Source organism: Lytechinus pictus, chromosome 8, assembly GCF_037042905.1.
Source record: "Lytechinus pictus isolate F3 Inbred chromosome 8, Lp3.0, whole genome shotgun sequence".
NCBI classification, from domain to species: domain Eukaryota; kingdom Metazoa; phylum Echinodermata; class Echinoidea; order Temnopleuroida; family Toxopneustidae; genus Lytechinus; species Lytechinus pictus.
In genome coordinates this window covers 21,944,801-21,971,963 of record NC_087252.1, presented here as the reverse complement: position 1 = coordinate 21,971,963, position 27,163 = coordinate 21,944,801, and the positions used below count along the sequence as shown (strand labels likewise).

Here is a 27,163-nt window from a genome sequence, read left to right as displayed (position 1 = left end):
TTTAGTGGCATAGACAAATCCGATCAAAAGAAGTTGTAAATTATACAGAATAAAAAAGGTTAGATTCATTAACTGTTCTGGTCCCAGAACCCACGTTGGCTACACCGAACTCTCTGGAGCAGATTTTTTTTTAAGTCAGCAAAAGATCAAAACAGCTTAGTATGCACTACGTGCATAAAATCTATCACAATAGATCGAATATTTATATTAGATCAAACTTTAATTAAACTAGTTACCAAATTACATAACTATAATACACGAAATAGCCATTACAACTTCTGCTTACCCGAAAGCAGGTAGTATTGGTAACTCCTTTTATTACAATGCTATAAAACATTGCAATTCTCTTCCCAATGACTTATAGGGAATAGGATACTTTTTTCCATTTTAAGAGGAAATTGAAAGAATATCTTTCACTCGAGATGACCCCACTGGAAATAAGTTTTCGAGCTTTCGTGGGTCATCCGGTGCAAGCATGTTGCATATATGTTGTGGTGACTTGCCAAATAAAATCAATCAATCAATCAAATATTTATCCACGATTACGTTAACCACGACAATACCGGATAGGGTTGGAAATCAAACCAAATACGGTTTTTCGAAAGAGCGGCTGCGAGACAACGTAGCAAAGCGGATTGAGTAGACTATTCACGTAGACCAGCCACAACGGTACCAGGTATAACCAGCCCAGGAGCCGCGGATTGACGAAAGCCGGGTCGATCGAGTAGGCTATCGTGACGATGCACATTGGTGACCACGTGATGAATAAAGCTATGGCGACGAAGAGAAGCGTTTTGGTGGCGCTGCGAACTTCAGAGGCCGATTCTCGCTTGGCAACTTTCTGACCTCCCTATAGAGAAAATATTGAAATGAATACATTCTTATAAAAGTAGTACAGATGGATAAATACCAATAGTTCATGCATCAATATGGGGGTGGGGGGTTAGGATAAAAAAAAATAATAACCAAGCAAGTAGTGGACCCTTGTTACACCCACAGATGTAATAATTCCCACAAAGGTAATAGCGCCCTCAAATGTAACAACGCCCACAAATGTAACAACCCACTTTACCTACAAATGCAATAACATCTGCCAATGTAATAATACTTAACCCGCAAATGTAATAATTTTTCATCACCCACAATAGTAATAATGACTTTACTCACAAATTTAATCAATTTGAAGGGATATTTTGACGAATTTGTTCTAAGCCAAAGCCCTGTCGTAATGCATGCATATAGCGCATAGGTGCAAAGTCCGGACTCGGTTATTTAAATATTTAACAGAGCTTCTAGGCAAAGACCCCACAATATTATCAATGCTGAATAATGGGGGGGGGGTCTTCTTTTTATTTGGCAACCAGTCAATCTGACTATTTTCGCCATCATAAATATTGTATTATTCACTTTATTTTCTTTGAAGAAGAAATATATATATATATTTATATAAAGTGAAATTCAAATATTCAAAAAATTCGTCAGAATTTTCTTTATTTTTATTGCCAAATTTTGTTCCCACTTTATCTCAAAATCGGGCATGTCAATTTTCTTGATTTTCATGTAATGTATGGACATCATTATGGACATGTGTAACGAAGCTTTTCAAGGTTATCAAATCATGATGACGTCATCGAGGCGCCATTTTGTAAAATTAAATGATTGATCATATCATCGCAACTAATCATTAAAAATCATCCATATTTGCATCATATCAAGTTCAAGTGACAGGTCATCAGGACACGTCATCATAGGTCATGCAAAGGTCACGACGCGCACATACGCGCGCGTCAAATTTTTAAAATTCCCCAAATCGACCGTGGTCAAGTTTGGGTACGTTTCAGGTCATTTTGAGCATGTCAACAATTTGCGCGCGCACAGGTATGCGTGCGCGTTCTTGCACCTACCATCGGTATGCATCTTCGAGTCACCATTTATTTTATGTCTGTCCATTGTCCATTATCTTCTGATTAATTCGATACCTCACTCAGCCTCATACGACCAATAATACGGGAATGCGCGTCCATTCAAATTTGCATTACTCGCGCGTGCAAACTCGCAAAATAAGTCATAAATTGGCAAAAATATGCCTATATAAGATCCACTGTAGCTCTTCAGGGAGTCCGTTGACCCCCAATTTTTCCTCACTCTTGGATATAGTCAATATCTCATTTGGAGATTTTGTAATTATACGTCAAAATTACGTTAGAAGTGAAAATTACATATTTTCGCAACATACGTCAATGTATTTATGCATATTAGTGTTCAGTTTTCTTCCAAATGTTGATATGATGTCGTGACGACAATTCTTTACAAATAACGTGTGAATAATTTTCACTTTCGGCCACAGCATCAATGTGTTATGACTTAAGTTTTTGCAATTTTTTTTCTGGACCTAATATTTGAGATTTTTTTAAAGAAAATGCTTCATTAATCAATTGTACGGTCTTGCTGAAACTTTCAAGCCCACTTGCTTTGCGTTTTTTTATGTATGAATTTTTGTTTATTTTGCCAGAACTTTTTAAGGGGTAATTTTAACATTGTAAAACATCATTTATGTATTTTTTCAGTAAACGCCGCAATATTGAAACGCTATTGGGTTGAAAAATTTTATTCCGGACATTTTGCGGAAATTCCTGGATTTTTTTTCTATTTGGTCATTTTTATTAAATATAACGTATAACATATTTTCAGGTACCTTCTGTGAATGAAAAATTGTGCAATTTAGTTAATTACACATTTTCCCGAAATTTTGCAGGAAAATCGCCAGTATTTGAATCTTTTACCTGACTTTTTTCATTAAAAATCATCAAGAAAGAATTTTCAAGTAAATGTCAAAGTCATACACAATTAATAGATGGATATTGAAAACTCATGACGATAAATATTATGTGAAATGTTTAGAAATTTGCAGAAATTTTGCAAACATTTACACAAAAAAATTTATTTAATTCTTTTATCAAATACATCACTGATGAGTTTTGAAGTGAATGCTGTGAAATTGTAGCATTGTGAAACTTCTCATTAAAAATTATTGAAATTTAGCAGAAATTTTGAATAAAAATATTTAAGATATTTTAGTTTTCAAAAAGTATCACCTATGAATTTTCAAGTATTCTGTGAAATTAATACCAACAGACATTGTGAAAATTCTTGCTTGAAATCTTGAAAAAAATTGCTGACAGTACATAGAATTTTTTAAAAGATTTTGCATAAAAACATCAAAAATTAGCTGCTGTGAAAATTTAGATTTTGCATAAAAACATCAAAAATTTGCTGCTGTGAAAATTAAGGCGCCTTTCATTGCGCAATTTTGGAAAGCCAATTTCGGTAAAATCGTCTGAAATTTTTGAGGAGTTTTTAAGGCGTTTTACGTGCTCCAAACTTCATTTCGTATTTACCGTATTGCATTATCACCAACATCATTAAAATCATCACGATTGTCATCACCACATTGATAATCACATTAAGCAATGGTAAAAATTTATTCCCATGATGCCTATGATCAAGATTATCAATCATATATAAATGATTCATTTCATACAACATTAGCCGACACTGAACGAAAAATCATGACAGACCACCTAATTCGTCCTCATGACGAATTAAAATCTAGTTATTATTTTTTAGGGTATCTACGAGGATTTAGAGTCGAGTAGGTGTGTCTCAAAAATTAAAACCAGGGCTTTTACTCAAAATATGTTAGATGTATAGGCCTACTAGTATGCAAGTGAACCTAGGATGGAGATGACAGAGAAAAGAAATGAGGAAAATCACAGCTCCAATCCGACACCCGTACCGGAGCATGGGATATGGAGATGTAGCGTAGTCTTTCCTCCAGACCAATTTTTTTCAAAATACCAAATATTACAAAACAAAACAAAACGAAATTTAAATCTAAGAACCAACAATCCTTCAAACTAAGAACCTTTTTAGAAACAAAGTTTTAGAGTGTTGACTTTATTCCAGACCTAGTCATTTGAAAAAAAAAAAAAAAACAATCTTCAAACTAAAGACCCGATCATTTTCTTATTCTTGTGGAGTAACACGAGTATTAAAGCGTAGTCTTTCTTTCAGACAAGGTTATTTTAAAAATGAAAAAAAAAACTTCAAAACTAACACATATCCTAAGAATTTTGACGCAGTGAAAGAATATTGCTTTAGAGCGTTTTCTTTAACCCACACCCAGTTATAAAAAAATAAATAAAAACACAACAAAACATTAACCTTAAAAATAAGACACACCTATTTTAATTAAATATTGATTGCTGCTTATTCGTTGTAAGGGAGATGGTGGGATCTAATAATCTCGTTTTTTATTTGCTTTTTTATAATCTAAAATCATGCCAGGTCTAAAGGAAAGACTACGCTTTAATACTCGTTTTATTCCACATGAATCAGGGTGTGATTGGATCCTTGTTTTGAAGATTTCTTTTCTTAATTTTTGAAATAATAAGGTCTGGAATAAAGACAACGTTCTAAACCTTTGTTTATTTCAGGGGAGCGTTTTATGAAAGGACTTGTCGGACGTTTTATCCGTCAAGTCCCATTTCATCCAACAGTTACCATAGTAACAGTACCTCTCAGCCAATCAACATCAAAGAAAGATGTCAGATCTGACAACTTGTCGGATGAAAATGTTGATGAAACACTACCCCGGTTCTTAGTTTAAAGGATTGTTGGGTCTTAGATTTACTGGGTCTGTAGAAAGGACTAGGCTATATTTCCATGTTATTTAACATTGATAAGACTATGGGGTCTTTGGGAGATTCGTCAAAAGCTATTACATTTATGGGCGTTTATTACATTTGTGGATGCAACAACCCTACTTATTTTCAGAGGATTAAGTCAGAAATGTGTGCCCTTAAGACGCTTACGTTTTTGGATTCAGCCATTTCAAATAATTAGCTTGCTTCGTTACCATGAAATTGAAAAAACAATGAGTGGAAATAATAACTTACTTATATTAATTTCGAGTGTCTAGGGTGCATTTAATCAACCAGGATTAAAATGTAATACCAAAATATCAATGGTTATTATCAGTTCCCAAGTCATAACTCAGTGCATAAACATTTATAATAATAATGATATAATAGCTTATTTTTATAGCGCTTTTCCCATATTAAAAGCACTTTACAGCATATTATTACCCCGGTCATTTGATTCATTTCAATCCAGCTTGAAAAGTGCACAATTTCCACTCTCTGAGCGAGCGAGAAAAAAATCAGCTTTTCATGAGAATCTAACTTTGAGATTGATTTTGACATGGTATTCAGAAAATCACATCATATCTTACATCTTCCTTTCCTTTTCATTCATCTTTTCTTTTTTGTTAGAACTTTCGGGGGCCAGTGCTATGCGGATCGCGTCCGGGGTAATGGCGGCCCCAGGATTTTTAACCTCGGGGGAGGCAAAAGAACATGTGGGGGCGTGTCAACACACAAATATTTTGCTAATATCTCAAAATCGAGCAAGAAGCGCGAGCTATTCTTTTTTCAATGTAGACCCTACTGCATTGGGCCATGAAAATGATATTTCACCAAATAAATAATGCGAGCGCGAAGCGCGAGCTGAAATTTTTTGACATTCCGAGATGATAACTGGACGTTCTATAAGCGAAGCGCGAGCTGAAAATTTTTGACATTCCGAGATAATAACTGGACGTTCTATAAGCACTTTTTGTAATCATGAACTGGATGGCTATCAAATTAAACCTTTAATGCGAGCGCGTAGCGCGAGCTGAATTTTTATTTATTTATGAAAATTATGAGAAGGCAGGAAGCGTATCGAGAGAAGCATAGGCATATTGACTTGAAAATTGGATTAAGGCCCCATTTGAACAGATAATGTACTTATCTCAGTCGACAGCTACTGCGGGCGTGTGTAGCGCAGGCGAAATTTTGAATTTTATATAATGATCTGAAAGATTTAGTGACATTATTGGGAGCTAACAGTGAATTGAATTTTCAAAATTTAAGGAACGAAAAAGCTGTTTTGGAGCACTTTGCAGCTTTAGTAGGATGCTTATGACAACACTTACTATACATTTTTTTTTCAAAATTTCGGGGGTGAGGCCAACTCACTGGGGGCAAATGCCTTCAGTGCCTCCCCCTTGGAGCCGCCACTGGTCTGGGGCGAAGCCCCCGGAGCCCCGTGATATTTTTAAACATTGCAGATGGCCACTGTTTCATTAAATCGCGGGTACATACACAACACATTAACTTCAACGCAGTTGCGGATAATAAACTAAATATTTTGAGGCAGCACAACATAGCAAAATGTGGATAAATTTGGAAAATTCGCCAGCGAGCGAAGCGAGGCAGAAAAAAATTGGCCTTTGAGAATGATTAAATTCTACTAATTTGATAGTAGCTTTGGAAACTAAGCCAAAGTAAACAGACTTTTTACGGTAAATCTAGCCAGCGCAAAGCTTTACTTAGGTTTAGGACATAATATCGGGGGATATAACTAGCCCTTGGCTAATCCAACTTTGGCTAAGGATTTTCCCGGGATTGTTTGTCCTGACTGTGACCATTATTGCATAAAATTTAGCAAGCTTATAATAGACGCCATCCACCTTTCTTCCCCGTTCTTTATATTTTTCAATCCTTGGCAACCCGGTCTTGTTATTAGGTCATTCTCTTTTTTTCTCGTCCCTTTTCTCTATATTTTGATTTTCCAATCAAGCTTTTGGTTCTACCTTCATTTCCCGTTTCTTTCTGCCTCTTTCTCCCATTTTCCCACCATTCTTGCCAGTGCCATTGAATCATATCTTTTGATTTATATCCCTCTTTTGCTAATCATGCGTATGTATTAGTATTTCAGGATATTTGTACTTGACGTGTTCTTCTTTCCTTTTCCCGCTTTCCTTCCATTTTCCCTATTTATGTTCTTTCTTTTTTTCCCCTTTCTTTTCATTTTTTTCCCTTTCTCTTTCCCCTTTCCTCTTTTTCTTTCTTTCCTTCCCTTTCTCTTTCCCACTTTTCTCTTTTTCCCGTTTTTTTCCTGGTGAAATCCGCAAGGGGAGGCAGCTTGCCCCCCCCCCCCCCCGCCTGATATGCCACTGCAAGTTGAGAGCCATAATCAAAATTTGTAATGTAAATATACCGTTTTACCCAAGTTAGCCCCCCTCCCCATTTGAGGACTTTTGAGGTGAATAATGTAAAGTTCAAAGAAGTGAGACTAAGTTGACACAGGCAGAGAGCTTGGAGTCTAGACTTCACTCTAAAAATAGGGGAAATTCCATAAAATAATCAACATTTTTGTACGTCCGACCCCCATTTTTCTCAAGTTTTACTTCACTTCATAATTGACCAAGTCATTGTCCTTTGAGAACTTACAGACTGTCAAAAGAACAAGAAATCAGAGACAGAAAATTTCATGAATGTCCCACATGTATGGGTCGGATGTACATATTTTATGGAATTGCCCATAAAATATTCTTTAAAGTGTCAAACTTGAGTCTGTGTTTGCAGAATAATTGGACTGTTTGAATATTACCTTCTCCTTGGTAACTTGAGGGCGCTGTTCCATGTCATTTCCATCCTCCTCGCCTTCCTGCTCCGATTCCCCCTGTCCTGACTGGCTAATGCTGGCAACGAACTCCTTGCGGATGTGCTTCCGACCCGTCGTCTGCTGAATCTTGACGAAGATCCGTATGTAGAGGACTAGGATGATGGTGAAAGGCACGATGAACCGGATGCAGATGGTCACAAAATTAATGGTTGGGTTTTTCGCATACCATGGTAAACAACTTGAACTGCCGGTGTACCCAAGAATGAACTCAGGAATTGTCGAGAACGAGAACCAGAAAAGAAGCGAAGCAACCCACACGGCGATGTTAGCGTAGATCGCCTTTCGTTTGCTCCTAGTGGTGAAATGCCCGATGGGATTGTAGGTCGCTCGGTGTCTATCGATGCAGATGGTGACGATGATCAGATTAGATACGAATTCGACACTTCTGCTGACGCCGTTAAAAACTCTGCACCAGTCATCACCGGGGAGTGGAAAATGACCAAGATAAGTGTGTATGCAGGGGATAATCAGGACGATCCCGAAGAGAAAATCCGAGATAGCAAGGTTTATGATGAAGTAGTTGTTGTGGCCGCGGAGGCGTTTCTCGACGGCGAATGCTGCCAGGCTGAGGCCATTGGTCGTGATGATGAGGGCCACTAGGAGCAGGGGTAGGAGTAGGGCGTGGGGACCTCGTGTCTCATCACCCGTTTCCGTGGCTACTGTTCCTTGCTCCTGAAGAACGTCGGTCGTATTCCCGTCCCCGTACATGACTGTCACTACGGAGCTGGTAATTATATGTTGTGGCACTCTTGCTGACCGTCACTTAAGGTAGTATTTCGATACTAAATAAAAGCATATCACCTTTTCAAGAGATAGTTAAAATCAAAAGAATCAGTGACGGATGGTACTATTTCATTGTAAGATTTTAAGTAGAAGCTTTATGTATAACACGGTTGGAGAGAAGGGGTTGTGTAACTATATCGATATGTTGGTTAATAAAGGTATAGAGTATAAGCCTGCCTGTATCGATGACACGAAAATAGGTCGATATAGATATCCTAATGGATATCATATCGGATAAATCAATGGTTTATAAATCACAAGAACATTGAGAACAGAAGAGGATACAGTGCAGTAACCAGTGAGTTAAATACCAGGGACGCAGCTACGGTTTCTGTTTGATCCTGCAGCAATTCCGTCGCATCTTTGCCCGCACACAGTCCAGATAATTTAACAGACGAATGTATCTTACTAATTTACCAACTTCTCTCCATCGGGATTTCGAAGATATTCAATCGGACCAAGTGTTGCTCGCAATGTCTAATTTCAAGAAATGTTGAACGAATCTGCACAAGTGGGTCTAGGCCGAGACATGCAGTGCAGTAGATCGAGTTAACGAGAATTGCCTGGAATTTCCACTGATTCGTGCGAAGAATGTTCAAGATCTAAAATTCATCCCATTATATTGCAGCAAATGAACGCATTTTTTTTTCATTTAAAGAAATACATACAACGCATTGCCTGGATATCAAAAAGGGGTTAAATGATACGATAGATTTTAATCAAATAAAGTACATCTGGGCCTCATAACAAAAAAGCTCAGCGATTAATCGCTAAATGAAATGGCCTATCAAGATCATCGTTGCATACGCATGTTGCTCAGTAGACTGACTCGGAACCAATCAGAATTGATCTTTCATGTTAGTGTTTCTGTTGATTGGTTGGAAATCACTTTCCGATTGATTTGTAGAGTTGCGTCTGATTTCAACTCTGTCTGAAACAGGCCCCGGATGTAATGAGGGGCTAAAGAACGAATGCGATATCGAGGTTGTATTCGAAAGAAGCGGAAGATCGGCGAGAATTAAATGGTCATAGAAAGTAATTCTTTTACATTACAGAATACAATATAATCATTTTAACAGAGCATCATGATTTTATATAAAGTAAAATTTTGTTAGTCACTACAGAAATCGATATAATCAAGGTAATTTTAGAGCTCTTTAAATATTTTCTTTTATATTTCAGATTATAAAAGGACACCGAGAGTTCGGAGTTAAGTTTTCAATATTTTCTTTTACATAAAAAAATCAAATCAATGATTATAAATAGAAAATTATAAGAAGTAAAAGAAAGTGAGAACTTGATATTATAGGTTAATTTTTTTTCTCATTTTCTTGTATTAGGGCATCGAGATTCAAGAGCTCTTTTTGTATCCTTTTTTCATACAAATTGTAAAAGACCACCGATATTCTGAATAAATTTTTCAATGTTTCGGCCTTAACCATGTTGCCACGGAATTTAATTCGGAATTGACTACCTGACAAAGAGTTCGATGTTTTTGTAAAAAAAAAATTGGTGTCATCTGCATACATAGTAAATGAAAATAAATCCGAGTCTTAGATTAACCTGACTTATAATCTGCATATTTTTTTTTTGTAACAGTGACAATTTATTTAACGTATATATCGCACTATTTCCCAATGCTAGTAATAGTATTCCGTAATTTAAGTGGGGGTAGGGCTAACGTTGAACATAATGATTTAAGAATATTCGGGGGAATATCCATTTGAGTTTGTTTATAACACCAATTGTCAATGTGATGTTTTGACAATGAAAGTTTGTCCTCAATGAATATACCTCAAAACTTTGTGGTAGTTACCTGCTGTATTTGTATGTTATCTATTAGAATTCGATTAATGTATTACTAAATAACATGAAATTGGTTTCTAGATTAAGGGATAATTTGTCGGCCTTAACCATGTTGCCAAGGAATTTAATTCGGAATTGACACCTGACAAAGAGTTCGATGTTTGTGTAAAAAAAAAAAGATTGGTGTCATCTGCATACAAAGTAAATGAAAATAAATCCGAGGATCTGCTAAAATACTTGATATAAAGTATAAAAAAGCAGCGGGCCAAGTATGGATTCCTGAGGAACACTGCAGTCAGAATTCTCAGTTGTGACATATTACTGTTAATGCAGACATGTTGTTGGTGTTCATGTAAATAATTACGGTACCAATCTAAATCATTATTTCTGAAACCATAATGTGACAGTTTATATAAAATAATTCCGTGGTTTATCGTATCGAATGCTTTAGAGAAATCTAAGAACATTCCTATCGTATGGGAACTATTATTAAGAGAGCTTGCTACTTTATTGAAGAGAGGCAGGATAGCATGTGAGTGTATTATGATGCTTTCTCAAACTAAACCGACAGCCAGTTATAAATAGATATAAAAATCAATAGATATAAAAGAAAACTGGAAATTGAGCTTTTTAAAATGTTTTTTTGATAGGGCATCGAGATTCCAGAGCTCATTTTCGTAGACGCTTTTATACTTCAAATGATAAAAGGCCACCGATATTTTTCAATACTTTCTTCTTTTTTGTATTTCAAATGATAAGGGGACTTGACTAGAATAAAGGACTTTTCATCATTGATTAATCATATCTAAAGGAAAACTCTCGTGAATAACATTACATGAGATAAAGACATCCTGTACCTATATAAGCTCATTCAATTGGAATCAACTGCCTGAGCATATAAGGTATTACAAATCTCTTCATTCATTCAAATACCTACTTAAACACATGTAAACATATCACATCGTTCCTTTTAATCAGTAAGCTTGGTATAACAGTATCACTCACTATTGTCCGTTGTCCGTGCCGTTCCTATAATACATTTAATCTCGATTCCTATTCTTTTCCTGTCTTTCTTTTAATCACCCACCTTTCCTTCCATATATCTTTACGTTGAAACATGTCGTTTTTGTTGTTCCTTTTTTTAATGTATATTTAGTTATAAGATGACCAACTGATGCGGTATGTCTTCTCCTTGTTATTTTTTTATCAAATTTAAATTTATTAGTACTGTGTAATACATTGCCTTATGTTTTAACAATTATTCATCAAATTTCAATGTTTTTATGATAATGACGGAGCCATAAGTCCCACTATACTTTCTCAAAGCCTAATTTGTCATCATGTGACAAAGTATAATTTTGATAGGGAAACACATCGCTGCAAATAGCTCCGTATAGTTTTCTTCCAGCTCCGTATATTTTTCGATACACTTTTATGGGCAGAACTGTGCATGCTCATGCTCGATATGTTCTCTCAATGTTGAACAAATCGTCTTTAGAATAACTGGACCTTTCACACGCACACTCGAAAGTGCAATTTGAATTCGAATTCCCGAGCGAATGCGGTATGTGACCTTGGGTGACTTGTCAATCAAAGCACTGCATCGATACGACGAGTGTATGACAATTGTATTATCTACGGAAGTGCTTGAAAGGAGACGTAACCTCCGCCCCAAGGTGTTTTGGAGGTCAAGCCTTTCACACGTGAAATTCGTACCGTACATAATTTGAGTGAAACTTAAAGGGGAATCAAACCCAAATAAAAACTTGTTTTTATAAGGAAAAGAAAAATCAGACAAGTTGATAGGTGAAAGTTTGAACAATATTGGACAAACAACAAGAAAGTTATGAATTTTTAAATGTCGTAAATATTGGTAATCACTATACCCATGGAGACTTCATAATTGGCCGCATATGGGATGTCATAGTGATGTAAGGCAAGGACTACTCTTCCATGTACTCCAATACATATTATGTCTAAAATTTCATTTTTCCCAAAAGTTTTATTTTTTAAATTATATTTTTCTTTCATGAGGACTTAAAACAATATACTACCTGGGTTATATTTAGATTACTGCCCCTGGGGAATGGGTACTTAGGAGAAAACCACAAATCCCTGATAATAAAGTACATGGCCTATGGGAAAATTGTCCTTGCCCCTTGTCATAATTTACTTACAAAGTTGCCAATTTGAAATCTACATAGTATTAGCGATCTCAATTTTAAAGCAGCTATAACTTTCTTATTGCTTGTCCGATTTCTTTCAAACTATCACCATTCTGTTAAATTTATTTTCTCCTTCCCAACACAACATTTTATGGCCATGGCTGGATTCCCCTTTAATTGGAATTCACCTCTGGAGTAGAATTCGAATTCGTGATTCTAGTTTGGTTTCACACGTGCTAAAAATTCGTCACTAGCCTTACTTTTCACTGGAATCATCATTCAAGTTATGATTTTTTGTTATCATGTGGAAGGGTGGCTAAGCACCTGACACGTGAGAGTTCGGGGTTCGATCCCCGGCCATGGCACCAATGCCTAAGATCATTGAAATCAACAGTGCTCTTTTATCCAGCATTTAAATAGAAATGTTATATGCATTCTTAGTAACTATGTATGTATGCACTTGTTTACCCCCAAAAAATTTTTTTTTACTGTTAATATGAGTCATTTTTACAGGAGAATGAAACCTTTGGAACAAGATAGCTTGTGTGAAAACAGAAAAATCAAAGAAACAGATCAACGAAAGTTTGAGAAAAATCGGACAAATATTGAGAAAGTTATGAGCATTTGAATATTGCGATCACTAATGCTATGGAGATCCTCAAATTGGCAATACGACAGAGATGTGTGATGTCACTTACGAACAACTCTCCCCATTACTTTAGTATATATTTCGCTTAAATTGCCTCTTTTATCACATCTATCAGTAGATCATGTGTTCTTTCTATAGGAGGGCATGTAATACAGAGTTAAAAAAAATACATCATGGATAAAGAGTTTGTATCACCATAAGAAAGTGCAAAAAGGGACATTTTAGGGGTATTTTATAGTCCCTCACAGGGAAAGTTGTTCACATGTGACATCACACATCCTTGTCGCATTGCCAATGGGAGGATATCCATAACATTAGTGATTGCAATATTCAAATGCTCATAACTTTCTCATTATTTGTCCGATTTTTCTCAAACTTTCTTTGTTCTTTTTCTTTGATTTTTTTGTTTCGACACAAGCCTACTTATTCCAAAGGTTTCATTCTCCTTTAAATACATATCACTTTAAAAAAGCTTTTAAAATTGATAATATTTCTCCATCAACCCTACCATTGTTGTTAACGTATGTCCCCCTTCTGGAATCACCATTTCTCCCAAGAATGAGGGCCGTTTTCGTGTCCCAGCGATCACGATTTCAAAGTTTCCACGACATTTGCTCCTGCGACAATTGCTTCTCTATACATTCTACACAAAAATGAAACGAGCAAGTTTAACCTTGGATTTAACACTATCCTAAAGCTATTACCCTAAACCTAACATAAACCTCCTATTGCAACCCTTACCCAACCATATACATCTTAGACGAAATATATCCCGAAGCAATTGTCGCCGGAGCAAATGTCTTGTCACCGATTTAAATAGACTTCATATGTCTTTACCGCTACAGTCACATCAACGAAACCGACTCTAAACCGATCGATAGTAGGCATTTATCATTGGAATTAAACGCTATCGTTTCGGTTGGCCCGGGCCCCCGTATCGTAACACAAAGCTTAGCAATAAATCGCAAATATGTAAGAAACTTTCTGATTGGTTCCTTGTCAGTATTTTTAACCAAATGCGCGTGCAACATTGATCGCGATTGGTCGCTCCATTTAGCGATTGATCGCTAATCTTTGTTACGGAGCCCTGGGGCCCGTAACACAACGCTTAGCAATGATCGTAGAGCATTTTTCTATGATTGGTTGCATTGAATACTATGTACAATCAATCGTAAAAATCAAGCGTACGATTAATTGCTAACATTTGTGTTACGGGACCCAGGAGTCAATATTGCCTGTTGATTGTATCATTGAAAAAATGGCTCTTCATAATTCCACAACCTTCATCATTTTTTGTGTCCTTTCACCGTTTTGTTCATGATTAAAATTTTCTGAAGATAAAAATCGATAACAGTGCCATCTTATTTACCATTATGGCCAGGGAAAACTTGATTCGAATGGAAAAAGTCTGTGCCGTTCATCCGTTCACCTTTGCCTTCCTACCAAACCATCGTGAAATCGATATCTCCGCCATGAGGTTCATCGATAAAGATATTCATTTGCTAAGCCCAGCGCACGCTTTCTGCAGTCCATACAACACAAGGTGAAAAAGGTCTGAGCACTGCTTGCATTTCAAGCATTCTTTTTGTTTAATATAGAATTTTACATATGTTTATTGATTTTACTTCAACCAATATCAATGGGAAAGTAGTCTCTATATGACTAATACCACACACAAATGCACCCTGTAATTTACATAATACTACTAATAATAATCTACATGAACTCAAGATATATACACCAACATTTTCATATCCTCATTAATTTTATATCAACAAGATTACACAAAAATATTAACCAAAAAACTGAAGCAAATAAGGATGGAATGAATGCTTTAAAAATATGTTATACCTAAAAAACCCAACTAAACTGAGCCTTTAACCCTCAATTAATCAATAATGAATGATTTGCAGAAAAAAAATCAACATATCATAGCATCCCTAATCCCATTTTACATCGAGCTGCAACATTCATATACATAATTATACACACACACACCCCGACATCCACATACATGCACATACATGAACACATATATATACAATTATGTTCATGTACATTTAAATCATTTTGCGAAATAGGGTACAGAAAAAAAAGAATCTTCAAATCAGATTGAAACAAGAGAGGGGGAATTGAAAATAACCATTACAAAATCAAGCATCAACATTCACACCACGATCCACACACACACCATCACACACTCCCTTACACACATACAAATCCTTGGACACAAACAAGCACACACACACACACTCTCGCCCACCACACACATACAAACAAACACATCCCACGCGCACACGCCCAGACACCCCCCCCCACACACACACACCCTTACACTCATACAAATCCTTGGACACAAACAAGCACACACACACACACTCGCCCACCACACACATACAAACAAACACATCCCACTCACACACGCCCAGACAACCCCCCTCACACACACCCTCTCCGACACACCCATATAACCCCACCCAATGAACAGCCAACTGAATAATAAAACGACAGACAGACAGTATAGGCCTATTTGGTTTGCTATCTCTCCCCCTCTCTCTCTCTTTCTCTCTCGCTCTCTCTCTCATTGCGGTATATCTAGTGGCAATAAATAGTAATTGAAAGAAGTATGACATTTAGGGTAGTGATGAGTGAGCGTCAATAATTAGAGAATGTCACCTTAAAAACAATATAATCGATAAATGAACGATCCATCAAAAACATATATGAATTTACCGGTTCATATTTTTTGTTTATGTCACTTTGTCAGGGAATCAACCGGATAACACTAACAAATAATGAAAATTACTACTCTGTATTTCATGTTAAACATGATATTCGGCGTATTTCATCAAAAACTTTAGATTGTTATTAAAAGGGGTTGGCCCTACTCCAGGTTGAAAGTGGTACGAATAGAATATATAAAGCCAAATCAAACAAACAAAACTAACCCTAAAATCTTATCAAATCGGCCAAGGATTTATAATGTTAGGATATTTAAAGGTTTTGCGTTGTTTCGGAGAAATAGTTCCATGCATTGTCCTCATGAATATGCAAATTAGCAAGCTGCTGATGTCACATCCCCATTTATTCTTCTGTATTTATTTTATGACATTATATTTATTCACGTAGTGTCCTCCAAGAACGAAAAATGGATTGACTACTGAGGATATATCTGTTTCTGTTTCTGTTTATGGTAACTCCCGTAGGAATTCGACAGGACAACTTTTGCTGGTAAACGCCAAGCTGGTATATAACCAATTACCTAGGAAACATTTTACGTCTAGGTTAATCAGTCATAGTGGCTGACGTTATAGACGACAGATATCACTCTCGGGTCTTTTTATCAAAGTGGAGACAATGCCAGAGTGGTGATTCGAACTCACAACCTTGCGATTATGAGTCCAATGCTCTAACCATTGGACCACACGACCCGTGTAAGATAATTATTTCTGCAATATCTTACAAAGGAGACATTGTCATACTGTATGAAAATATGAAATAATCATGATTTCATGTGATAGCATAAGAAATGGGAAAGTGGATACATGACATCATCCGCTCACCTGATGCATATTCATGACAACGTGTATATAGCTGCTTTAACATAAAAGGCTAAATTTTAAAATGCAATACCTTTGTTGCTTATTATCAGATTTCGGTGGAATTTCAACGATCCGCTCGGTGATTTTTTTTTTATTCATTTAGATTTAATAATTTTAAGCATGGACTACGTCTTAGAAATTTAGCGTAATTCAAAATAAAACTGTTCCCAATGGCGGTCTCTTGCTGTCACGTTCATTCTGAAAATTGTATAAAATTATATGTTTAATAATTATATTTTCAATTATAATAATGATAATAATGATAGTCATAATAATAATAAGAGTAGTAATAATGATAATAATGATAATAATAATAACAATAATATATATTATATCGTTCGAAATAGAAATCAGAAATATAAATCCTCCCAAAATTCAATTTGCTGAATATTAATCGTGGGCCCGGCAGCATATCGAGGTTGCTCTATCCCTTGAATCTTTGTACGCTAAGCAGGGTAGCAGTAGCTTCCATCTTTTTTACATGAAAGTAGAAAAAAATGAGGAAGAAGGAAGACAAAAAAAAAGAAGAATTTAAAAACACTGTCGGGTTTGCTGAGGATTAAAAATGGAAAGCGGGAAGAAAGAAGGAGTATAGCGTATATGTATGAAGTCAATATAGGCTTGTTAAATAGACCAGTTCGTAGTTACTTCTGGGACAATTTTGGTCAAATGACCTTTCATTTCTTTCATTAATTAGATTTCAAAGCAAGATATTACGTATGCATGCCTTACATAGCAGGATGAAGAAATTGAATAGACAAGGTGACTAGAATAGAACATCAATGAACACTCTATGAAGTTATTCGTTGCATTTCTACTTTGAATGCATACTAGAGGATGTTGTACAATGTCCTTGGCAAACTGTGAAATATATTAGTCATTCGTGGACGCATTTTTTGTGGATGTGAATGAAAAACACATTTCAAAAGAATGATTTATAATGAATAACCAAGACATCGAATTTAGTGCTTAATTCATTAAATTTTAAACCACCATGTCACTTTAGTACAAATGACCTTCCTCTGATCATGCGCCGAATCTTCTGATCATGCGCAGAGTGGAACTACGAACTGGCTTATTGCATGCAACAACGGTCGCAATCAAGACAGAAAATACTTAATTTCAAGAAGTTGCGGATATACGGCCCAAGCATGGGCTATGTCCTTCTCCAAAGGCTAACGAGCTGGACACGCCTCTTCAATTACATTAAAATTTCATTTTCAAAAAGGCCAAAAATTTTCTCACTCGCTAAGCTCGCTCGCCAACGCTTAAGAATTTGCCCACATTTGCCACGATGTGCCCCCTCAAAATGTACAAATGGAAGGGTTTGGGGACATGGCTCCCAAAATTTCTACGACCAAGAATATAAAGGAAAAGGAGAAAATAAAAAATGTAAGATATAATGTTGTTTCCTGAATATCATGTCAAAATCTGTCACTAAGTAAGATTGTAATAAAAAGGTGTGTTTTTTTACTTCTTACTTCGCTCGCTCGGGAATATCAGGAAAAAATACCACATACTGTGCCCACTCTTTTTTAGGGGGGGGGGGTCATCACGCTAATAAAAATCTCTATGATCACGCTACTACCGCGTAGAGCTTCGCGCTAACGCTCGCGTACAATCATGAAAAATTATGCTCACAATTCTTCACATCATGATATGACCGGGAAATTTTGGCTTTTCTTGACCCCTTCCCCCCACCCCGGCCACCGACCCCTACTACGCCCCTGTTACGCTATACTTATCGAGCGAACACACCGATTATGTTATGTTATCACTACACCAATTTAAATCATTGTTCTATAAATGATAAACGCAAGTATTCATTTTCTATGACATGATTTGAACACATAAATCAGTTCAAACTCAAAGTCTTCGTTTTAAATTGAGAAACTCTGATCGTATGGTAATAATGCCTCAACGAAATCAAGATGAAGATCAATCAATTCACGGGAATAAACGGAAATACTAAGTCGTTCTGAAAACATCAATAGTAAAAGTTTACCTGTTTCCCCTCAATCTTTAAAAGGCCGCACCACTATTTAACGATAACAAGTTTTAGAGATCTTGTATTGACTGTAAAAGAGATGATTCAGAATTAAGACTTATTCAGTTGGGTGATATTGATTATATTCTTTACAATTTAAGTTTGTTTTCTTCGGAAAATATCAAGAGACTATTCTCAACCTTCATGTATGATACACTTAGCCTACTTGAAGATTAGTGTTGCCAATCTAAAATGAGGTTGTCCTAGTTTTTTTACCAAACGAAATAATTTCCTTATAAAACATTAAAAATCGATCTCTTTTTCAAAAAGTAGAAACCAACGGTCAACGGAATACTTTTTTTCTTTTTATTTCCCCTATTCATGGGGAAATCGATTTTTCGCTTGGCAAAAGAACACGCTACGAGGACGGTAACACAAAGATTTGTGATCAATTTCAAATAGCAAAAACGATGTTCATAGCTTGATAATCATCATAATGTGTATGTTGATCATTATGCTATTTCGACCGTTTTCTCGTTTCGGCGTTGTAAATTTTTTTAATTGATTGTAAATATTTGTGTAAACGGTGCCCGAAACAAATTTTATTGAATTTGTCAAGATTCTTTTTCGGTTCTAAAATTGCATTAGTTGATTCCTGTCATCCCCCATCTCTCTCGCCCTCTCTTCCTCTCATTCTCCTCCCCCACTCTTTTTTTTTTCTATCTCTTCAAAATTTGCGCATGTGGGTTCATCTATCTATGTCATCAAATCGATAGATTTAGTTTTACAAAATGTTCAATAAGTGCTTTAAATTAAATGAATTTTTGAATCATTACGATACTAAATGCACTTAGTTGAAATTTAATGCAAAACCTTTATGAGTTGAGAAAAAATAATATTGCGTGTCACGCGAATGGGGCGTGTAATAGGCGTGACTGCAAATATACATATATTTAGTGATGGGTTAAATAGAGTTGTTCAGCAATTAGGAAATTAGATCAGACCAACTTGGCCAAAGACACTGAGAGTATCTTTCAATCCTCTTCAGAAGAGAGATTCTTTAAACCTGGAAGTGTACTTGTCAGATCACAGAGCCAATAATCGACCATGTACGCTGAAGGCAATACAACTGAGTTACTTCAAGAATATACAGAAATAGCAGGTACAGAACTTACAGAAGTAGGTACAGAGCCTGATATAAATCGATGGATCCCGTTGTTACTCCTGGTTTTCGTGATCATTATGATTGCGATCAATGGTATCAGCCTGGCCGCCTTTGTCGTCGAGAAACGGCTGCGTGGCTACAACAACTACTTCATCATAAACCTCACTCTCTCGGACTTTATCTTCGGGTTTTTTCTCGTCATTACATGCTTACACATGTACCTTGGGCGTCTTCCCTTTCCCTTTCCGGTTAGGTGCAAGGTGTTCTACGGTGTCAGCAACAGCATCCAATTCGTATCTAACCTGATCATCGTCACCATCTGCGTTGACAGACACCGGGCAACCTACGATCCCATCGGACATTTCACACGACGGAGAAAGCGAACGGCGCTCTACACCAACATCTGCGTGTGGATCGTTTCTCTTGTTTTCTGGTTTTCATTCACGACGGTTCCTGACTATTTCCTACAGTTTCGCCTTGGTTCAAGGTGTTTTCACTGGTATTCTGTGTTCCCAATCGCCCAATTGTCGACTGTACTGATCCGCTTCATCATCCCTTTCACCATAACGTTGATTCTCTACATACGGATCTTCGTAAAGATTCAAGGGATCGCCGGTGGAAAGCACATCGACAAGGAGTTTACAAAAGACACCACAGTGTCAGATCAAGGCCTAGCAGAAGGTGATGTCAAGGAAAATAAACAGCGCCCTCAAGTAAAGACAATATCTGTAAGTAGTACAGTTCTTTCTTCTCTGTTCCGTTTAGGTGTTGTCACGGGGGAACGCTTTTAGTATTGTCAAATGCCATTCATGACAATTAGCAACCAAGAAATATTTGTCGAAAAGTGGTGAATCAAAACGGCATTTTCGTCCTGGACTCTGGACAAACGACATATTTGCAATTTTCCGTCAGCTCAGAAACTTAGACGAACTGCTGTTCCGGTTCACCAAATGTCGGCAAAGACCTAACAGCTATTCATTGTCATTCGACGGACATTTTCAATACATTTACTAGAATTCATTCTGCGTGGCGGTGAGAAAAATCGCAACCGATACGTTAACCAAAAATGTTGATTTCTTTCTTCATTCAAATAAATATTTACTTGGTTTTTATCGTCTACTTTATTGAGTACTTGACTGAATATATTGTTGAGGTTCTTCATTAATTTTATTCACTTACAACTGCCTGTTTGTTCATTTATCGGTTCCTTTTATCTAGGGAGTTCAGAAAGCTGCTATTCGCGAGTCGTCCTCTGAGGTTCGCAGGGCAACCAAGACCCTACTCTTCATCGCCATGGCCTTCTTCATCACGTGGTTCCCCATGACTGTGATATCGATCGTCATCACTATCGATCCAACGCTCGCCTATCCGCAGCTACCCTTCTGGGCTTATTGGGGATCTATTTGGCTCGTTTATGTGAACGGTCTACTCAATCCGATCTGTTACGTCATCTCCCAACCGCTCTTTAGGAAAACCGTATTTGGTTTGCTCTGCCACCCTATCCGGTATTGTCGTCGCTAGGATAATTACCCCCACCCGCCTTCACCATTTTTCAGATACAGAACCATGGTTTATTACAAAACGTAGTTTCAAAATATATTGTAGAACTTTTATGACTGTAAAATTAAACACACGTTTTGTTAAGATAGAAGATGAATATGAACACGAAATCACCGTTTGTCATCATGTTCTATGGCAAATTAATGCCCCGACACTTTGGTCTGTTGTACGATGTTCAGACACACAAATAAGTAATCATTCAGGTATATGTTTGGTGAAAAAATAGAATTGGTGTTACGTGGTAACTTAAACCAGTGATTATTATCCTTGTGTCCACTCTCACATGTGCACTATAGCCCGTTTTCTGAAAGCAATCTTAACTTGTTGAACATGTCAAAATTCTGTTTACATTGCATGTTTCTTACGTTTACAGCGGTCTTTTGTCCTTCCTTTATTCGCCATCCCCAGAGAGTTATAAATGGTTTGAATGTCGAATGTACTTATGGAATGAACCTGTAATGTTAGAGATTGGTGTCACAATTGGCTATCCATAGTTAAACCACAAAATTAGACCAGAGTTCTAAAGATTTTTATCACTCTCTCACATGCATATATCAACGTTTCTTTCTTTATGTTATCATCACTATCATCATCATTATCATCATGGCATCATCATCATTACCATTATCATTAAAAAACCTCACCATCCTCGTGAAATATATATGGTCTATTTTGCAGGAAATTAATTCTGCAGCGTGGTCAAAGACAAAGGGGGTATTTGAGAAAGAGAAAATCTTGGGGTGCAATATCATTCAAATTGATATGCAAGTATGTCATAACCTCTTTCTGTTTCCAGGTTAAGCTGTTACGAAAGCGTAGCTGTTTTCTTAAATGACAGAAATGATTTTAGTTACCCAACACCTGATGTCATTGCCATACTTTGCCTTGGTTTGCAAAAAAAAATCTTCTTAGATAGACCTACATGTACTTGCCTTTTCTCTTTCCACTAGGACAATAAAACATTTTTAAGGTGTGAATAGAAGCACTTTATCGCGAAGGCCAACGTCTTTGTAAGAACAGTTGGAAAAAAAATATTCCTAATAGAAACGAAATTTTTTTTTGACAGAGGTGATGAATGAATTAATCAGGGACACGTCGATATCGCTGCCGTATAGATACAGGGGCATTGGGCGCTAGTCTCCAAAGTTTCACGACCAAGAAAACAAAAGTAGGGGAAAAGAAAAGATGAAAATCCATATTCTATTATTCGAAATAGAAATGAAATAAAATACTCCGAAAATAAGCTTTGCCCAATATTGATCGTCGGCCCGGCAGCCGCTCTGCAGAGCCAGATCGACGAAGCTCTATCCCTTAAATCGTTGAACGCCAAACAGGTTAGCAGCAACTCCAATCTTTTAACGTCTTTTGGTCTGACGCGGCCGGGAACGGAATTGAACGATGACGTGTGATAATATTTCAACGTGATCAATACCATGTCATCATTTATCAAAATTAAGAATTCCATTTTAAAAAGGCAAATATTTTCACTTTCTCTCTTTATTTGTTCCCGATCTTTTAGAAACCTTGACCCAGACATACGCAATGCTGCGGTCCTAGTATTTAGCTCACTATGTCACTGTTCACTGCATTGTATCCTCTTCTGTCTTCAATGTTCTTATGAATTATGAACTATTGATTTATCCCATGTGATATCCTTTAAGATATCTATAGGCCTATATTGTCGTGTCCTCAATACACGCAGGCCTGTACTCTATAAAAAAAATACCTTTATTAACCAACAGATCGATATAGTTACACAACCACTTCTCCCCAACCGTGTTATACATAACGCTTTTACTCATTATCTTACAACGAAATAGTACCTTTCGTCACTGATTCTTTTGATCCTAACTATCTATTGAAAAGGTGATATCCATATCAAAGGACACTGCCTTGTATGATATTCCTTTCAAGGGATACTGCCACGTATATAAGTCAAAGCGTTTTAGTATCGAAGTACTACCTTGAATGACGGTTAGCAAGAGCATGTAGCCCTATTTGCATTGGGTTTGATAAGAATGTAACAGTAGTAAGTTATCCTTTAAACAACGATTATAGTGCCACTAGTAAAATTCAAAATTTAGAAACATATAATTACCAGCCCAATAGAAAGAGTCATGTACGGGGACGGGAATACGACCGATGTTTTTCAGGAGCAACACGAAACAGTAGCGACGGGAACGGATGATGAGAGACGAGGTCTCCACGCCCTACTCCTACCGCTGCTTCTAGTGGCCCTCATCATCACGACCAATGGCCTCAGCCTGGCCGCCTTTGCGGTCGAGAAACGACTCCGTGGCTACAACAACTACTTCATTATAAACCTTACAATCTCGGACTTTCTCTTTGGGTTTGTCATTATCGTGACATCCTTGCACACCTATTTTAGACGATTCCCATTCCCGGGTAACAACTCGTGCCGGATCTTCTACGGTGTCTTCAGCAGCGTCCAGTTTGTATCAAATCTGATCATCGTCACCATCTGCATCGATAGACACCGAGCAACCTACGATCCCATCGGGCATTTCACCACCAGGAGCAAGCGAAAGGCGATCTACGCGAATATTTCCGTATGGGTTGCATCGATCCTTTTCTGGTTCGGTTTTTCGACGATTCCCGACTTCGTCATAGACTTCAACAACACTTCGGGTTGCATCGTTTGGCATTTCGTGAACCCGATCGGCCAGATAGTACCAGTATTTATTCGGTTCATCATCCCTTTCACAATCATGCTGATAATCTATGTGCGGATCTTCGTGAAGATCCAAAAGATAGCCGGTAGAAAGCACATCGGTGAAGAATTTAATGGGGACACTTCATGGTCGCGGCAGAGCAAATCGGACGGTGGTAACGACGCTGGTGATTCCAAAGAAGGCCCCATTTCTACCATAGAATCTGTGAGTATTCATTAATTCCATATCAAAGCCCGTAGCCGGGGGGTTGTTCCGGGGTTCGAGCGAGTCCCTTACTTGAAAAATTTCAAAAGCAAGAAAGATGTAGGGAGGAAAAGGCGAAGGAAATCGGCTGGAGAAAGCCTTCTCCCATACACTTTCTACGCTGACTCGGGTCGTGGCCAAGGCCGGCAAAATTTGGCCTCGGGGCCGGCCTCAAGTACATCCCTGCAAAGGTCCGTCCATAATGAGGCAATTGATTGAATACAGAGAGCATTGAGTAGCCATTATTTGTCATAAAAGTTAATTCATGTAGAGGCGTTGCGTTTCAGTGGATAAGTGTCCTGACTTTGAACCTCAAGGGCTGGGGTTCGAATCCCCACTCGCGTCCTTTGGCAAGGCATTGATCTACATTTGCCACTCTCCAACCAGGTATAGTTTATGGGTAGGCCTTCATGGTATGCAGAAATTCCGTGAATACTCGAGCGTCCGATCAGGGTAGCCGTGCATAAGCCGGGGTAAATAGTATGCAGCGCTTTGAAACATTTGTATAAAGCGCTATACAAATGTTACATATCATTACTATTGTAATTATTACACTCTTTATCCTGGTGATGCACAAAATCAATTACTACGTACACGTAAAAACCAATGTTGTAACGTAGCGTTTGTAAGCAGACATCATTCAATCTTCAGGCGGTATGTTAATATGAAATTCATGACATTTATTTTTATCCATGAATCTTTTCCCAATTAGGGTGGTCAGAAAGCAGTCAAGCGTGAATCAGCATCCGAGGTTCGCAGCGCCACAAAGACACTCCTCTTCATTGTCATCGCTTTCTTTATTACCTGGTTTCCAGTTTCTGTCATCTCCTTTATCTACTCGATTGAACCGACACTCATCTATCCACGGCTTCCTGACTGGGCGCATTTGGTACCCGGTTGGCTGGTCTACGTGAATAGCTTACTTAATCCGCTTTGCTACGTTGTCTCGCAGCCGCTGTTTCGGAAAACCGTATTCGGTTTGATCCGCCACCCTATCCGGTACTGCAGAGGCAAATAGTCCTCTGTTTCATTTAATTATGGCGGGTTTGGAATCGTTGCATTTGTAATTTGAAGTCTGATTATCAATTGACTGAATATTTCGATTCTCAGTGTCCTATAGCTCCTGAGAACGACCGGTAAGGTTCTAAACGGTAATAGCAAATTGGATTTAAAAATACACTTATATCTAATTAACTCTCCTGTTTGGGAAATCTTTTTAAAAGTTCTATTCGGAACTAACTCTAGATATTGAGGTTCTTATTGTGAATAATTTATTGCTCAATAAAAATTAAACCATTATACATCATATCATGTTGTTTATTTTAGAGGAAAGTAAAAATGAACTTCGTCTTGAATGTATCGGCATTAGTATGTCACAAACACAAAGTGAGGTAAGGTAAAACAAAAATACTTAATTTCTGATTATGAGATGGTACCTATTTATATGGGTATATCTGTAATGTAGTGATTTCTTTCATTACTCCCATTGAGTTACAGCTACGAAATCAACTATAAAAGGATTTGTTCATCATATATATGCTATACTTGTGAAAATTGCCTGTTGGTTTGTCGGGTATGAAATTATATAGACAACGGTATACACTGTTAAAAAAACCTTATTTTACAGGGAAAAAGAAGATTTTGCAGAAAGCAATAACAGAATCATTCTGTAAATTCATAAAACAGGAAATTTTCTGCAATTTAACAGAACAGGTCTGTTTAAAAAGGGAAAAGTGTGTTTTATTTAAGGAAATTTGTAAGATTCCATACACCAAATACCAATTTCCTGTAAGATTACGCAATCTGGTAAGATTACAGGTGTTTTCGAGACTCTGCTGCAGAAACTTCGTTTATTTTAAGGATAAATTTTCTAACAGTGTAGATTGAAAATGGTAAGGGTAATTAACCCCCCCCCCCCCACATTGTATGTTTGGAAGATAATTTTTATCTGTTGAGATCCATCTTTATTTTACATTTTTTTATTAATATTTTAGTTCAAAGTGTATTAATTCAAATACTCTTTTTTGTTATATATTTCGGGCTCACATGATTAATGTATCTTGTGTAATGACAAGACAATGCTTGGATAATGCATACACGTATATTGTATAGACAGTATAGTATATTTAGATTTTATGTTACATCTATGTTATAAAGTCATGAAGAACAAACTCCGTATCATTATCAAGACCACATCACTCCCGCATAATTTGACATAATGAACGAACTTCACTCTATATTAAAAATAATAATCAATATACTCTCAGTATGATGTATTATTTTCTTAATTGATCATCTTGTTCTTATCTTTTTACACTTTATCATCAAATCCCCCGTCAATCCTTTTCTTCTCCTTGTCGATCCTTTCCTAAAAAAAATTCTTTCTTTTCTTCATTGGACCTCCTTTTGACTTCGACTTCTGTATTCGTAGATAAAAGAAGATATTGGTTGTGACGGTATTTGTGCTGATTTCTAGACGACGGCGATGATGATACAGATTATGAACATTGTTGCTGATGTCGTTGTCAGTGGTTGGTGTGGAAGCCGTTGCTGATGATGCTGATAGTGATGATGACCCTGATGACGAAAATGTTGGTGGTAATGGTGATAGTAATGGTGATGGTATTGGTGATGGTAGTGATGATGATAAGGATGATGATGGTGATGAGGATGATGAGGATGCTGATAGTGATGATGATGATGATGATAATATTGGTGGTAATGGTGATAATGATGGTAATGGCGATGGTGATGGTGATGATGATGATAATGTTAGTGGTAATGATGATGTTGATAGTGATGATGATGATGATGCTGATAGTGATGATGATGATGATGATGGTGATGATAATGTTGGTGGTAATGGTGATTGTGATAATGACGATGATGATGATGATAGTGATGTTGATGATGGTGATGATTATGATTGATGATGGTG

General features: G+C 37.0%; 3 protein-coding genes across 3 annotated transcripts; 2 read left to right on the top strand and 1 right to left on the bottom strand.

Moving 5' to 3' along the window:
- Positions 1-343: 343 nt before the first annotated feature.
- On the bottom strand, positions 344-8,280 carry LOC129266716 (muscarinic acetylcholine receptor M4-like). The gene is made up of 2 exons (XM_054904532.2): positions 7,498-8,280; positions 344-850 (listed from the first exon to the last, which is right to left on the bottom strand). The coding sequence occupies exons 1-2, from the start codon at positions 8,278-8,280 to the stop codon at positions 548-550; spliced, it is 1,086 nt and encodes a 361-aa protein (XP_054760507.2). The 3' UTR covers positions 344-547.
- An 11,391-nt stretch (positions 8,281-19,671) lies between these two features.
- On the top strand, positions 19,672-21,250 carry LOC129267017 (5-hydroxytryptamine receptor 1B-like). The gene is made up of 2 exons (XM_064104162.1): positions 19,672-20,457; positions 20,948-21,250. Exons 1-2 carry the CDS (start codon positions 19,672-19,674, stop codon positions 21,248-21,250), a joined length of 1,089 nt encoding a protein of 362 aa, XP_063960232.1.
- Positions 21,251-23,244: 1,994 nt separating this feature from the next.
- LOC129267018 (5-hydroxytryptamine receptor 1F-like) lies at positions 23,245-26,485 on the top strand. The gene is made up of 2 exons (XM_064103120.1): positions 23,245-24,186; positions 24,938-26,485. The coding sequence occupies exons 1-2, from the start codon at positions 23,407-23,409 to the stop codon at positions 25,241-25,243; spliced, it is 1,086 nt and encodes a 361-aa protein (XP_063959190.1). The 5' UTR covers positions 23,245-23,406; the 3' UTR covers positions 25,244-26,485.
- Positions 26,486-27,163: the final 678 nt, after the last annotated feature.